This window comes from Capsicum annuum, chromosome 10 (assembly GCF_002878395.1).
Source record: "Capsicum annuum cultivar UCD-10X-F1 chromosome 10, UCD10Xv1.1, whole genome shotgun sequence".
Classification (NCBI taxonomy): Eukaryota; Viridiplantae; Streptophyta; class Magnoliopsida; order Solanales; family Solanaceae; genus Capsicum; species Capsicum annuum.
In genome coordinates, this window is record NC_061120.1 from 197,234,906 (window position 1) to 197,250,613 (window position 15,708).

At 33.2% G+C, this 15,708-nt stretch overlaps 1 protein-coding gene across 1 annotated transcript; it reads right to left on the reverse strand.

Annotated features, from left to right (window-relative positions):
* Positions 1–2,943: 2,943 nt before the first annotated feature.
* On the reverse strand, positions 2,944–4,702 carry LOC124888074. Its single transcript, XM_047398285.1, has 3 exons — positions 4,361–4,702; positions 3,497–3,681; positions 2,944–3,205 (listed from the first exon to the last, which is right to left on the reverse strand). Exons 1-3 carry the CDS (start codon positions 4,428–4,430, stop codon positions 3,185–3,187), a joined length of 276 nt encoding a protein of 91 aa, XP_047254241.1. The 5' UTR covers positions 4,431–4,702; the 3' UTR covers positions 2,944–3,184.
* Between the last annotated feature and the right edge of the window lie 11,006 nt (positions 4,703–15,708).

Consider the following 15,708-nt stretch of genomic DNA (forward strand, 5'->3'; position numbering starts at 1 on the left):
AGATAAAGAATAAGACATATGATAATTATCATAAGAATTATCTTTAGAAATACTAGCAGTATTAGTAGAAGTTTTTGAGTAGCAAAATTAATTATTTTTTCATGAGGTTTTTCATCTGTAACTTCCTTCAGTAATTTAAGAACATTATCAGCAGTAAGAGTTTGAATATTTAAATCAAGATCTTCGAATTGCGCTTGAAGTCTATACATCATTTCATCACAATTACAAGTATCATTATCACAATCATTGCATTTATTAACCTGATCTGGTTCAGCTTATTACAAAGGGCTAAACCCTCTTGAGTACAAGCTACAATAAGCTGACCATAAGTTTTCTTTGAATATTGAATCTCGCCATAAGATCTTCAAAGTGTTTTTCTAACTCTTTCAGCAAATAAAGGGGGAAGACCATCAATGAATTTTGCTTTCCAATGTTCATACTTACTTTCAGGTAAATCCATAACCCTACTAAGAAAGGTGTCTTTATACCATCTGAATTCTCCTAAATGTCTGCATTTTAAACCATTAAGGAGAGTTCTAATATTTTCATACTGATTGGTAAATCTACCTCCAAAATGTTCAATAATTATAAGCATAAGGCCATCTGGTCGTCCTGCCCGAAGCGATCGACCTAAATTATCTTTACCTGGTTTATCATTAGTGGCATTAAAACTAGCCTCGCATTTATCATCGTCGAGAAAATTATCCCACCAGCCTCGAAGCTGGCCAGTAAAACCCGCAACAATCATTTTGCAAATTGTTGGGTCAGTACGATTGGCCCGATTCTCTGCTGATGCAGTTGCTGTGGCAATAGTAGAGTACATTGACATACGGTGGATAAGAATAGAGATTTGCCGATCTAATAATCCATCAATATTCCATTCATAAATAGCATCCCCACTATACGAAGTATTTGTTTGATTCCAATCCCTTTCCTCTATCAGAACATCTTGAGAAGTTGGACGTGGATAATACACAGTAGACATGTGGGGAATGTCAGCATATTTTTTTGTCGGTTATTTTCTAATCATACCTTTGAGCTTATTTAGCTCGGAAGAGATAGTATCACCTACGTCTTGAGTAGATTCTATATTATCAGCAAAATTAGACTCGAGTTTTTGCACAAAATCATCAGATATATTAAGAGGTATGTTTAAACGAGAGAATTTTTTATCTAAAAGTTTTTCTAAGTGATCTAATTGAGAAAATTTTTCAAATCCTTCAATTGCAGGCGGTCTTTGAATACAAGGTTTAGATAAAATATATCCTTCTTCTTCTTTGGTTTCGGAAGTAGAAGGAATGTTAGAGTGATCCATCTGCTCACTAAGTTTTTTAACTAACTCAATTAATTCGTCAAGTTTTTTATCCAGAGATGAAATATTTTCTCCTAAAACTTTAACATAAAGACTCAAATAATTATTTTGGGCGATAAGGTTATTTATTTCAGAAACAGTTATTTTTCCAACATCCTCATCAACAAACTTTTGAAAGGCAGAAAAAGTCATTCCAGTATTATTAGGTAATATAAAGGAAGACTGAGGAGGATACATGGCTTGAGTAATTGTACCATCAGAATTTTGATAAGATCTTTCAATAATTTTTGTATAGGACGACAAATATGCAGACATAAATCATGGCACAAAAAAGATAATTTTATTATGTAAGACACATATTTCGTAGAATTCTTCAGAGGTATTTTGTAATTCATTAGGAGTATAAGTTTCAAAAAACTATGTCCTAAAGGTTTTCCATTTTTCACAGAAAAATTCTTTTTGAACATATTTTCTTGCCTGAGAACCAGGACTAAAATCAATAAGTTGTGTCATCATAATTAAACATAAATAATATCAAAATCCATCTCAGATGGGGTAGAATTTTCATAATATTGAACAATATTTGTTTTAGGATTGATTCTAATTTTTTCTACATTTCTAGGTGAATCTGCAAAATTTAAAGTATGTAAGGATGCAGCACGATTTCGAGCTGGACCATAAATTGGTTCAACTGGAGAAATATGATGCATAGCAGGCAGCATTTTAGGCATGGAAAAAGAATTCCTAGGCAAGGGATTTCTATATGTAGAAGTATCTTCATCAAACTGAAGACAGATTTTTCCATCACTACTCTGAGTTACATGAGTTAACTCTGAGTTTGTAACCTCTTCCGCAAGCTATGTCGGAGAAATGACTGAATTTAAAATCTATTTTTAAAAAAAATTAATCTCATCCCATCGAATAGATCTTCTGGTAGTGAGTTTAGCTTTTGCAAAATTAGTTTCAATTAACATAGTATAATCTGAAGCATTATCGATTAATTTACAACGAGGATTTAAAGTTGACAAAAAACGATAAGATAAGCTTATAAGATCAGATTCAGGCGCATAATTATAGCCATGAGTTTTTACATTTAAAGTTAAAGCATCAGTGATATTAACATCAGTCAAAGATAATGTTAAATTAGGCTGAGTATTAAAATAGACAGGGCCATAAGTAAGAGTAGATTTTATAGATCCCATAAGGGATTATCCAAAGTTTAAATTTCTAGCATCATGAAGTGCAGCTAAAAAGGTTTCAGGAAGACCTTTCAAAGTTAAAGGTTTAAATGCAATTTGTACTAAGCCAATATGTAAGTAATTTTAATGTTTTTTAAACATATCAATATCATCTTGTTTGAGCAATTGAAGAGTTTTTTCATCAGCATTCAGAGCAATAGATTGCTCTGTAGTCTTTATAATCTGTTTGTGTTTAATTTTATCAAATAAACCATATTCATAAATAGTACTTAAATCTACTTTGGAATTGTCCATTTATTTAATAAATTCATATATTCTGAGGTAAATCTATTTCTTCGAGTTTAGTACTTTTAGTACTAACTTCATCCATATCCATGATTATAAAAACCTTATACCTAATAATAATAATAATAATAACAATAACAATAATAATAATAATAATAACAATAATAATAATATAATGATAATGATAATAATGGTTACATAGCACTAATCAAAGTCTCATAAGCCTCATTTATACAATTTTTGGGAGATATATTATAAATGAAAGAAATAAAAACCACATTCTAATGCATTTAATATGTATCTCCAAACTGCAGAAACACTCTTCTTAATTGTTCATCCAACTTTCAAAAAAGAAAACTCCACCAAACACATCAAATTTCTTACAAATTCATCCATGAATTTTCTCCCCCTACGAAAAAAAACAGAAATACTAAATCAGAAATTGAATATCAAAAATGAAAAACAGACAAATAAAACAAGAATCCATAGGAAGAAAGGAATGGATCGCAAGTGCGTGTACTATCTTTGAATCGAACTCTATGTATGTAGCTCAAAACAATTTTGAACAATGTTAACAAAAGATGTTAACATAGTGATATTCAACACCTTTTAATTAAAATCGTGGATCTGCTTCTATATGTGAATTAACGAAAAAATGAAATAGTTCATGATGTATAAAAGAGTAAATGAAATTTCTTACACTAATTTCTCCAAGTTTACTAGCTTTCAAGCCTTTGAATTTACGATGATGTTTTAACATGCTTTGATGATGAAAGTTGTGTTTTCCCCTTGATCCTTTTGGTGGAGGAATGTAAGTATGAGTTTCTGGACCTCTATAATCAATTTCATAAATTTCTGAATCCATCTTTGACAAATCCATTTTTCCTGTCAAGAAAAATGATATTTCCATAATTAGTCACAATTAAATTTCACACACTACTAAAAAAAAACATGAATTTCTAATGAATATGTCAAAATTTAGCTTGAAAAAAACGTTTCTGACGGACCTTCTATTAGAAAATCTATATTTCTGACGGGCTTTTTATTGGAAATTTCATATTTCCACTAACGTTCTGACATTCTTGTCTTCATCGCACGACTCTCCTAATTATTTCCATGAATAACTTGTTCTTTTGTAATAGGTGAACATTACCCTATAGAAAGGGTTCTTCAACTAATGATTTTCCTGTTTCAAGTGTGAAGGGCTCATGCAACAACGAGATCTCCCTCGATTCTTGGCGTATGTACCTGACGGCTTCTCTTTATTTCTTTGCTTTGGGGACGGAAGTCCTATGATAGGTAACATCAGGGACAAGCAAGTTGACCGAGAGGACCGGCCAGATGAAGGCATATGTGTCGAACGGATTCACAATAAACAAAGGCCATTGGAAAACATTCCTCTCTGAATGATTTCCTATGAGTAAACTAGTCTAGGGGAATGATAAGCCCTACCATATGAACGTTCGTCAGAAATTCACGCATTTTTAGTAGTGACATTAAGTTAAGAATAAAGAGAAACTATTTCAAAAACAAGAGATTCAAGATCCATTTGAAGACAAATTACCTGAAGAAGAAAAAGGAGCAATGAGGAGGACAATCAAGAAAATGCAAATGAAACTAGTCTTCATCTCCATGCCAAAGAGAATATATCAAAAATTTGAGTTTTTTTTCTTCTTCAAAAACTTAAAAAAAGAGTGAATTTGTTTTGTGCTAATTGATCAAGAAACTATATATAAAGTAATAGGGAGCAAATGTATAAGGAACAAACATGAAGTGAAAGAGTGCGAAGGAACTACATAGTTAAGGAAGTTCACAATTTTTGGCAATTGAAAATGTCACCATCTAACACAGCAATTAGTTTACAAGCTGGTCCTGATGTAGATGTGGTGGGTTGGAACATTTATGTAGTGAAAAGAAAAACACTAAGTGTAGCCTGCAGGTAACCTTTATTTTTTTATAACTGAAAAATCTACGAGGGACAATCGACGCCATCACAGATAGCTCTATAGACAATAGGCCTGATCGTTTTAGTATCCTTCTCCATTTAAATATTATATTTTTATTTGTAGTAGAGTTAGCAATTGTGACGTACACCTAAGCAACACATCATGTGTACCAAAGCTATGATGGTATCTTGCAATGTTATTGAGTAGCTTGATTATGTAAATATTATTCATAGTAAATAAAATTCTACGACTGTACAATAAAACAGATTTTAAATACATTATTCAGTACTAAATGTGAACTTTATAAAGAACTATACGAGGTCTCATCATCAGGTCTAAAACTTAGCGGAGGCAAACATATGTGATTTATTTTTGTTTGTTCGAGTCTTGGTGGATAGAGTTAGCTATTATTTGTACTCGTGGAAGGTAGTAGGTTACTTCGTCTAATAGTTAAGGTCGACGTTAATCGACTCGGACACTGATTTTTTTTTGCAATAATTTATTTTAATTGTTGAAAGGAAGGTCTGGGAACTATACTGGACAGTCCCATGTGTGTATTATTGTAAATGTCATAGAAGGACATCCTCTTTAGCAGACCCCAATTGGCTGGACCTAATTCCACTAATAAAATCCAAACTTACCCTATGTTTTCTTGCCTGCTATTTTTCTGTATATTTTATTTTCCTCTTGGACTTTATAAATTCTGCAATAGGATGACACTACACACATTATGGGGACTTTGTGTTCTAATTTTTTTTGACAAAAGTTAAATTTGTTTCAATTTGATTTGTAGTATTTGGACTTTAGTTGAAAAATATGGGGCAGTTATATCTTGTCCACTTTGTTTTCTTAAAGCAAAGATTGGCACCCTTCACTATGCTCCTTTGTAGCATATAAAATGCTCTGCAGATGAAGTTGAAAAAAATTAATGAGAAAATACCCTATTACCCTGAATTATACCCAAAACGATTGTGACATACTTCAACTTAAAGGAGGTCCTATTACCCCTAAACTAATTAAAAGTGTAATTTTAACACCCTTAGTGCCTACGTGGCACATATGTGGCACACACGTGTGTCTATGTGGACACTTCAGTGTGTTGTGCCACATATGTGCCACGTAGGCACTAAGGTGTCAAAATTACACTTTTAATTAGTTCAAGAATAATAGAACCCCTTTAAGTTGAGGTATGTCTCTGCCGTTTTGGATATAGTTCAGAAATAATAGAGTATTATCTCAAAATTAATTTTAATTCTTACTTTCTCTACTTTATCATATGCAGAAGTTGACTTTATCATGCAACTTTTTAGTGAAAAATTATTTGGTGATAATAGCTAACTTCTAGAAGGATTGTTAATATTATATTTTTTTTACGAACCGAAGCAACATAGTACTTAATCTTAACGGATCGAAGCAGCAAGACTAAAAAAAGGACGGTCCAGTGCATTAAAATTTTCATTATGCGCAAGGTCAAAAGAAGGGTCCCACTATAAGGGTGTATTGTATGTAGCCTTATCTTGTGTTTTTGCCAGATGCTGTTTCCAAGTCTTGAACCCATGACCTCCTGATCACATGGCAGTAATTTTACCGATTATTCTAAGGCTCCCCTTCAAAGCAACAAGACTACTCTGACATGGTTGGGGGTGGGTGAGTGGGGGGTGGGTGAGGCAATATTGATCGGACTCTTTCAAAATAGAACAAATGCATGTCGACACGTGTGTCGCAACATTTGTGAAAAGTCCGAGCAACATATGGTGTGTTGGGTTGCGGGGGGAGGAGAGACATATGCTTATCTATGTTATTTAAACGACAAGGACATGGTCATATGAGAACTTGAATGGCATGACAACAGGCAACAGCTAATGAACATAACTCTGTGGGCTGGGCATGATCCTTCCTCGTCTATTTCCCCTTCTCTGTCTGACAGATACCCAATGCCTTCTTTCCGAGGCGGATTCAAGTTTTGAAATTTATCTATTTTGAACGTAACATCAAACTGAAAGCTCGTTTTACAAATCATACTAGGTTGCCAATTAATTACTCCATATAAATCTATATATAATATAGTTCTTACAGTTTTGATCAATCTAAGTAAAAGTTATTGAGTCGGTCCAAATCCATACATGATATTGTAGCACCAACCCTGACTCTACTTCAACTACATCTAGAAAAAGTTTATGAATTATATACATTGATAATAGGATAGAAAAAAATTATGTTATCTTGTATGTTGATCCCTTAGCAGGCCATTCACTCTAATTTTATTTTTTGGTTATATGAACATGATAATTGATAACAACAGTGTTAAGAATTCGTGTCCTACTGATTTTCTTATTTTCTCCTAATTTTTGCTTATCGATGGAACGTGTTGCCAGACGTGTTCCACTGACGTGTTTTAAGGAAACAGTTAAACAGAAAGTAAAGAACACAATGATTTTTACGTGAAAAAGACCCGGCTCAAAAAGTGTAAAAAACCACGACCTGCACCTCTACGGGATGTAACCCCAACTTCACTAAAAAACTCTGAGCCTCAACAACGACTGATTACAAAACTCTTGTAACCAATAAATAACAATTATAAACTCTAATTCCTATAACTCAACAACTAGGAATTATAAACTCTAGTCCCTATAACTCAATAACTAGGAATTATAAATTTTAATTCCTAACTACACACACCTCCCAAGGTATGTGTTCCCAAAGTCTCTGAATTTTCCCCAATTCGAAGACTAGCTCATAATTCAGTTTATAACACACTGAAACTAATATTACATGAATAGCTCAAACATACTGAACAACTCTAAAAATCAACGCTAAAACTCTTAGCTGGATTCTGTACTGAGGACCAGGTTCTTCAACGTGTTTCTTCAGTGATTGAGTAGCACTTCGTGAAGTCAATCTGTCGATTGAGCTTTTCTATTTTTTAAGTGCATGAATTATTCTGGCTGCTGCATCTTCTATTTAAGCGCAACTTTCCAAAGAGTTATTCTTTATTTCAAACTCCTACTTTATTAGAACTCTCACTGTATAGAGTTCTACTTCAAGTGAGACTCCTTCTTCAATTCCAACTCTTGTCTCCTTAGTGTTGTAGTAAAACTCCAACTCTTTTGAATTCTTCAATTTTCAGAATCTTTCTTCTTCCACACATTGGACTCTTAAGGATATGCTTAGAAGTGAAACTCCTTTTTCACATATGACTCCTTTTTCAACTCAACTTGCTTTCCCTTATCATCAAGTGTTTGAATCAAATTCAACGTGTTTCATTCATATTGTCATTCATCAAAACTTTAAGGTTCCAACAAACTCCCCCTTTTTTATAATGACAAACCTTTTGTCTTTGTGCATTCAAACATTTTCACCTGTTGGCACTAAAGTTTAAAACACCAGAATGAATCAAATTAGTCAATGGGTTATAAACATTGCATAACCCTCTTATCTCCCCCCTTTTGGCATCATCAAAAACCATTTCAATGCAATAATATACTAGCCAAAGTGATTTGTTATGCTATTCATGGCCACTGGGGCAATCACCAAAACAATCAGACAAAGACTTTAGCCAACATAGTAATGTATTAAAGAGAGCAAAAATATGAGTCAATTTAGCAAAGATAACCATTCCATTTAACTGTCAGAGCATGTTCCTCATTAAACTTAAGCTAGTACTAAACAGGGAAAAACAACAGAGCATTAATAAAAAAGAATACGGTATAAAAATAGAACATGACTAAGGATACAATTAGTGAAGAGCTGATGAGGCAGGTGGAAGAGGTGATACCAACTATGTCAATTGGCAAATGTCTTCAATATTTTCATCCCTCCATCAATCAAGGTCAAGATTCAAAATCATGATCCTCACCTTACAAACCTCTTATTACACTTCATAACTATCTTATGCAGCTTCTAGTTCAGATTTTTGTCAGCTAAATCTTTTTTTTTAAATGAGTATTATCCCTCTTTATTGAAACAGGTAGAGCAACATGAATCATTTGTTCAAGAACATCCATTTTTTTTATATAAGTCAAACCTGAACTAGGACTGAAAAATCCCCAAAATAGTCAATTAGGAACTAAAAGGGAGAACATGTCCCTTTTCATTCTTCAGAAACATATGCTGCATGTGATTGATGATCAACTTTGGCAAATACATGATCCAAAAACTGATATTTTAATTGAGAGAGAAGAAGGAATTTTTGGTGTAGAATTAAAACATTTGTGCACAGCCATTTGCAGAGAATCAAAGAAAGTTTGGTCAACCAATTCATTAGCTTTATTAGACAATGAGAGGATGAACTGTATAGAATTGAACAGGTGTGCTCAACTATTTCAACTTAGACAGTCTATGCTTATGTTAGTGTAGAACATACCTGATAAGAAAAACTTTGTGGTCACAATTGCTTGCTTGTACCTTATTTTCTGCATAATCTAATACAAAATTAGGTTAGAAAAGTCAAAAATCTAGAATTGAAACACACAACTAAATGTGCAAGACTGAATAGAATAACTTTTTAGCTAATAAGATCAAAAAGAAAAATGGTTATTCTAGTCAATCATTGATGGGAGTTTATGCAATTTTAATCATTCCCAAGTCTAACCTATTCTTTTCAAATGTTATCTACTTAGTGATAGTAGTGCATTTTCAGTCAATTAAGTAATCCACATAATCAACATTTTTATAGCCCTCAAGAGTGAAATTACTTTCAGTTAAATACCATAGTCTTAAGCCATTGATTCCCATGAGATATCTCAAGATTCTTGTGACAACACCAATTCTTATGAATTACCAACAAAATTATCATCAGCTTGTGTTGGTGTTATTGATGCATCAATTTCTTGATTTGTTATTCCCCCTGTCAATATGCCCTCAGTTTGTACAACAGTTGAACCAAGTGGTACAACATGTTCCCCCTGTCAATATGACCTCAGTCTGTACAACAGTTGAACCAGGTGGTACAACATGTTCCTGTGCATGCACATTAGTTTAATAGTCATCCTCTTTTTTCATTTTTTTAAACCTCTCTTACTCCCCCTTACACGAGCACTACAAATCTGACCATCTTTCAAATGATTCATTCCCCCTTTAAATGCGGTGAGTGAAAGAAACTTTATTTTCTTCTAGTCTTATTCCTTGAGCAAGCTTTATCCATGTACAAATTTTTCTTGCTTCCTTTCACTCTCACCTGCAAAACAAATTAGGGGTTAAATTTAGGAACACAGACAAGCTTGGGTCCTTTCTTATGAGTAAATGGATGAATCAGATTTCTTCTAGCCCATGCAGGCAACAGGTTACATGATTTATTTCTCTGACCAGGTTTACTTATCCTTTTCTTGGTTTGAGATAGTTTATTTGCCACATTTAGACTGCTAGATCTGTTTTTGGCAGCAACTGAACATTCAGTGGTTGGATGTCCAAGGTTACCACAAATACAATATAAATCTTTAGGAACATCAAAATTTGTGTGGAATCCTAATCCTACCTTTTCACTGTAATTTTTTTCCCCCAATTTGTGAATAATTCTTGAGGAATTTGTCCACCTATTTATCCTTTTAAGATCAAGTTTTAGTTTAGAAACTTCTTGACTCAGCTTATTCATTTTTTCAGTTAGATCATGACATTCTTATTTGTATCTAACTAGCTCAAGTTCAGCATTTTCTTGATCTTTACTCATGGCCTTTTTTTCCTTTTCAGAGAGTGTCAATTTTAGAACTTCAGACTTAAGATCATTGTTTGAAGAATCAAGTTGCTCAACCTGTTTCTTGAGAGTGCAGTTTTCCTGTTCGACAATGTTCTTGCAAGCTTCTAAACCAATAAAATCAAATTTGATGCTTGCAAGACTATTGAACAGCTCATCCCTATCAGAAGTTGATTCTTGAAAGTCATCAATTAGCACACTCATCAATGAAATAAGTTTTGTTTTAGAAAACAAATGCAACTTTTCTTTAAGTTCAAGTATACTTACCTCAGAAGCATCATTTTCTTCCTCCAAGTCTGAATCTCCAAGAGCCATGAGTGTTGCTTCATCAACTTCATCATCATCTGAGTCAAATCCCCAAGCTGCTACCATTGCATATTCTTTCCTCTTTTTGTTTTTTTTTTTCAATTCCTTTTCAGTCATTTTCTTTCTCCATTCTATTTCCCAAACTAGACAATCTTTGATAATGTGATCTATCTCTTCACACTTGAAGCAACCACCTTGAGACTTATCATTGGAACAACACCTTCTACTTGTTCCTTTCTTATTTTGGCGCTTATCTTTCTTAAATTATTTTTTAAAGTTCTTGACAAGCTTTTTATCATTCATATTTGATTTTTCTTTGTCAGACGCCTTTAATGCTGGTGACTTATCCTTGGTTCCCTCGTTCTTTTTGAAGTTCTCCATATTCTTCTCATATCTATCCACAAGAGTATCCCAAATTTGTTTTGCGGAGGTACAACCTGAGATCCTATTGTGTTCATCTATTCCAAGTCCACAAGTAAGAATATACTTGGCTTTAGCATTCTTTCCAAGCATCTTAAAGTCAGCCTCATCATACTCGTTCTTGTCCTTTAATACTTCCTTCTTTTCAATATTTTTCTTCATGGGGTATTGAGGTCCATCGATAATTATATTCCATAGTTCGTAGAAGAAAATCTTTCATCCTTTCTTTCCATCCTAAGTAGTATTGTCCCTTGAACAATGGAGCCTTATTGATGTCTTATCCTTCATAGTATCCAGTAGGTGGTGTAGAATTCATCTTGGATCTTATCTTAAGGTGTTAACCTTCACAAGATAACCCTCTCTGATACCACTTGTTAAGAATTCGTGCCCTACTGATTTTCTTATTTTTGCCTAATTTTTACTTATCGATGGAACGTGTTGCCTTGACGTGTTTCAAGGAAACAGTTAAACAGAAAGTAAAGAACACAATGATTTTTACGTGAAAAACACCCGGCTCAAAAAGTGTAAAAAACCACGACCTGCACCTCTACAGGATTTAACCCCAACTTCACTAAAAAACTTTGAGCCTCAACAACGACTGATTACAAAACTCTTGTAACCAACAAATAAGAATTATAAACTTTAATTCCTATAACTCAACAACTAGGAATTATAAACTCTAATCCCTATAACTCAATAACTAGGAATTATAAATTTTAATTCCTAACTACACACACCTCCCAAGGTATGTGTTCCCAAAGTCTCTAAATTTTCCCCAACTCGAAGACTAGCTCATAATTCAGTTTATAACACACTGAAACTAATATTACATGAATAGCTCAAACATAATGAACAACTCTAAAAATCAACGCTAAAACTCTTAGTTGGATTTTGTACTGAGGATCGGGTTCTTCAACGTGTTTCTTCAGTGATTGAGTAGCACTTCGTGAAGTCAATCTGTCGATTGAGCTTTTCTGTTTTTTAAGTGCATGAATTATTCTGGCTGCTGCATCTTCTATTTAAGCACAACTCTCCAAAGAGTTATTCTTTATTTCAAACTCTTACTTTATTAGAACTCTCATTGTATAGAATTCTACTGTAAGTGAGACTTCTTCTTCAATTCCAACTCTTGTCTCCTTAGTGTTGTAGTAAAACTCCAACTCTTTTGAATCCTTCAATTTTCAGAATCTTTCTTCTTCCACACATTGGACTCTTAAGGATATGCTTAGAAGTGAAACTCCTTTTTCACATAGGACTCCTTTTTCAACTCAACTTGCTTTCCCTTTTCATCAAGTGTTTGAATCAAATTCAACTTATTTCATTCATATTGTCATTCATCAAAATTTCAAGGTTCCAACAAACAGTTACCCGTGTTATAATCAACTTAATTAATATGGGGAATTAGATTAACTATAGTATATCATTTGTGTTTTTGTTATTCTTTTTCCATTATGCGCGTAACTTTGTTGGTTATCTTATAATATCAGTTATGACCAATCGGAAATTTATTATTGCCATGAGCTTTTAAAAATGCATGGGATTCGATTTTATTAGTTCAATTTTCGTTCTCAATCCAATGCTAATATATATGAGGTCGAACTTTTTTTCCTAATTTTTAAAACTTTTTTGTAGTGACTCCTTTATTTATAATAGCTTAACTTGTTAATTAGGAGTACTTTTAAAATAATGGTAAGTGATTTGTAATTTTATGTATGTAGCTTAACTTTAGCCCCAATAATGCTGGATAACCATATCTTTTTTTATATTAATTACTGGGATATGAAACCCCTTTTAACACATGTTATTGTCACCTTTAATTTTTGTCTCTTTTCACTGACTAGAAGAGAATAATTATCTTTCGGTGCAGCTAGTTTTATTCCCCAACTGACCAGGGGTGAGAAACATTATATTATAGCTTAAGAGAAATATATATCCGCATGTGATATTTACATATTTTCTACGAATCCCGCACGCAGCAAAAACTTTGGTGCACCTGATTGAAAGCGATATAAATAAGTGGATTCATGATAAGCTTTTCCTTTTTATATGATGTTTACATCAATTCATACCAGCTTATCCTACATAATTAAGTGATTTAATACAATAAATACTGTTTATTAACAATGATTAAATAATAATCATATATTAGCAAGAACGTGCAAGGTAGTTATTGGTGTGTAAATATATTGAGTGCAGATAAGTTTTTTCCTGTAATACGGGGTGTGGAGAATTAACTTTTGATAATTAACAAGGCATTATTAAACTCGTCCCATTTTTATTCAACCGATGTCTTTCTAATGTACAATTTACTATTGGAATCTCAACTATCTCCTCAGTTGTTTTTTTATTTAGTTTAAAATACTTAACTTCTAGCACCTAATTATGCACATGGTCTCAAAGTGGTTGAGAATCATGAAAATTCAAGTTTCAATTTCCAATAGAGGTAAGAAAATACTAGGTGATTTCTGTCCATCGGTTCAAGCATTGAGTGGATAGAGACATAGAATTACCCGGCATATGTGGAAGTAATCAAAGTGTAAACACGCTAGTCAGACACCACAGTTATCAAGAAAATGTACATTAGTTGGAGTGTAATATATAATCATGAATAACCATCCAATAATATTAGCAATATGCTACTTTATAGTTATAGAAGTAATACTGGTCACCTGGCCATGTACAGTTTGAACAAATACAACCAGTAAGTAATACAATGCACATTTTCTCTGAATTTTCTACTTCTTAGTTCTTAACAAAAGTTAATTTGATGTATTCTTTCCATAATAGAAAGGACAGGTTCAAGGATTCTCCTTCACAATTCCAGCATAACTTATCTTCAAATCAAACGACTACCGCTTATTAAGGTAAAAGATTATATTATCCGCTAGCACATAATACATTATTTGTTATTTATTACTCTCCTCATTCTAATTTTTCACAATTTTCATGGACTAACGGGCATTGAGTTGAGAAAAAGAGAAACTATTTCATAGACCACAAGATTCATTTGAAGATAAATTACCTGAAGAAGAACAAGGAGCAATAAGAAGGAAAAAATAAGAAAATGCAAATGAAACTATTTTTCATCTCCATGGAAAAGAGATTATGTTATGAAGTACTGTACTCAAGAGTTGGGCCACGAGGAGCATGAATATCAACTTGGGCTTACATGGACTAAACAGCCCAATAAAAGATTAAGAAAAGGGCGGTCCGGAGAACATAAGCTTCCACCGAGGAAGGACCCTACCACAAGGTGTATTGTTCGTAGTCTTATCTTGCATTTCTGCCGGAGGTTGTTTCCAACATTTGAATTCGTGACCTCCTGGTCACATGCCAACAACAAAAGATTAGCAAATCGTGAATGGGAGTCAGGTTGAAACTACACATTACTCGAGCTATAAAAGAGACACAACCAGAAGATAACCAGAGGGCGGATCCAGAATTTTAAACTTATGGGTTCCCAAGGGCTCCTTTCCTGCCACTAAACTATCCCTTGGTTTAGTTATGGATTCCCACCTATTAATATTTATAACTTTTGGCAATTTTTCTATGTAATTTTAAGCCTTACGGTAGCGAGTGTGGGTTCCCGGGAACCCACACCTTCTACTCTACATCCGCCACTGAAGATAGCAAGACATCGAACAAATTGTATCGTTATTTCCTTAGCTAAAACTTTAGCGGTCTGAAACCTCCTTTTATATTTATCTTTTAATTTGATACCAAAAAACATCTATATTCACCACTAAATATGAATCCATTACAGAATATATCAACAACTATTGAACTAACAGGAAGCTTGAATTTTTTTCCCTTCAAAAACTTAAATGAGTGAATTTGTATATAATGTAATAGGGAGGAAATATATCAAGGAACAAATATGAAGTGAAAGAAGCAGAAGAAAATACATAGTTTGGGAAGTTCACAATTTTTTTGGCAATTGAAAATGTCACCATCTAACACATCAATTTGTTATAAGGCCCTGATGTAAATGTGGTGTGTAGGAAACATTTATGTAGTGAAAAGAAAAAGACACTGTAGCATACACAGTTACACGTTAACATTTATGAAATAGCTACGTAAAAGAGTGTTAGTCAAACTTAGAGTTCTAAATTATCAATAATAAGGTTAGTTTAATAAAATACACAATTAAAAACTCTTTTAAGGGTGTCAGTTCAGTAAGTGTCAAGAGAGGAAGTATGTAACTAAGCATGGTCAATATTAATTATTTCAAAAGTTTTATAATATATAGGGGCGGATCCAGGTGTTGGGTGGGGGTTTTTGGGATCCCAGCAACTTTCATAAAGAACTATTATTTATATAGCGAAATCAACTAAATATATAAGAATTATAGGTTAGGAACCCATAAATAAAGTGTGTTGTTGGTTTAGTGAAGTAGATGAGTTTGTAAAAGATTTATTGTCCTCTTAGTTGTAGGTTCAAATCCCCGTAGCCACTATTTGTTTTTATTTTTGCTAATGCAGAGAACTCACAGACTTTAAATCCTGAATTCGCCTCTGATAATATATATATAATTTTGATATTATTTACGTA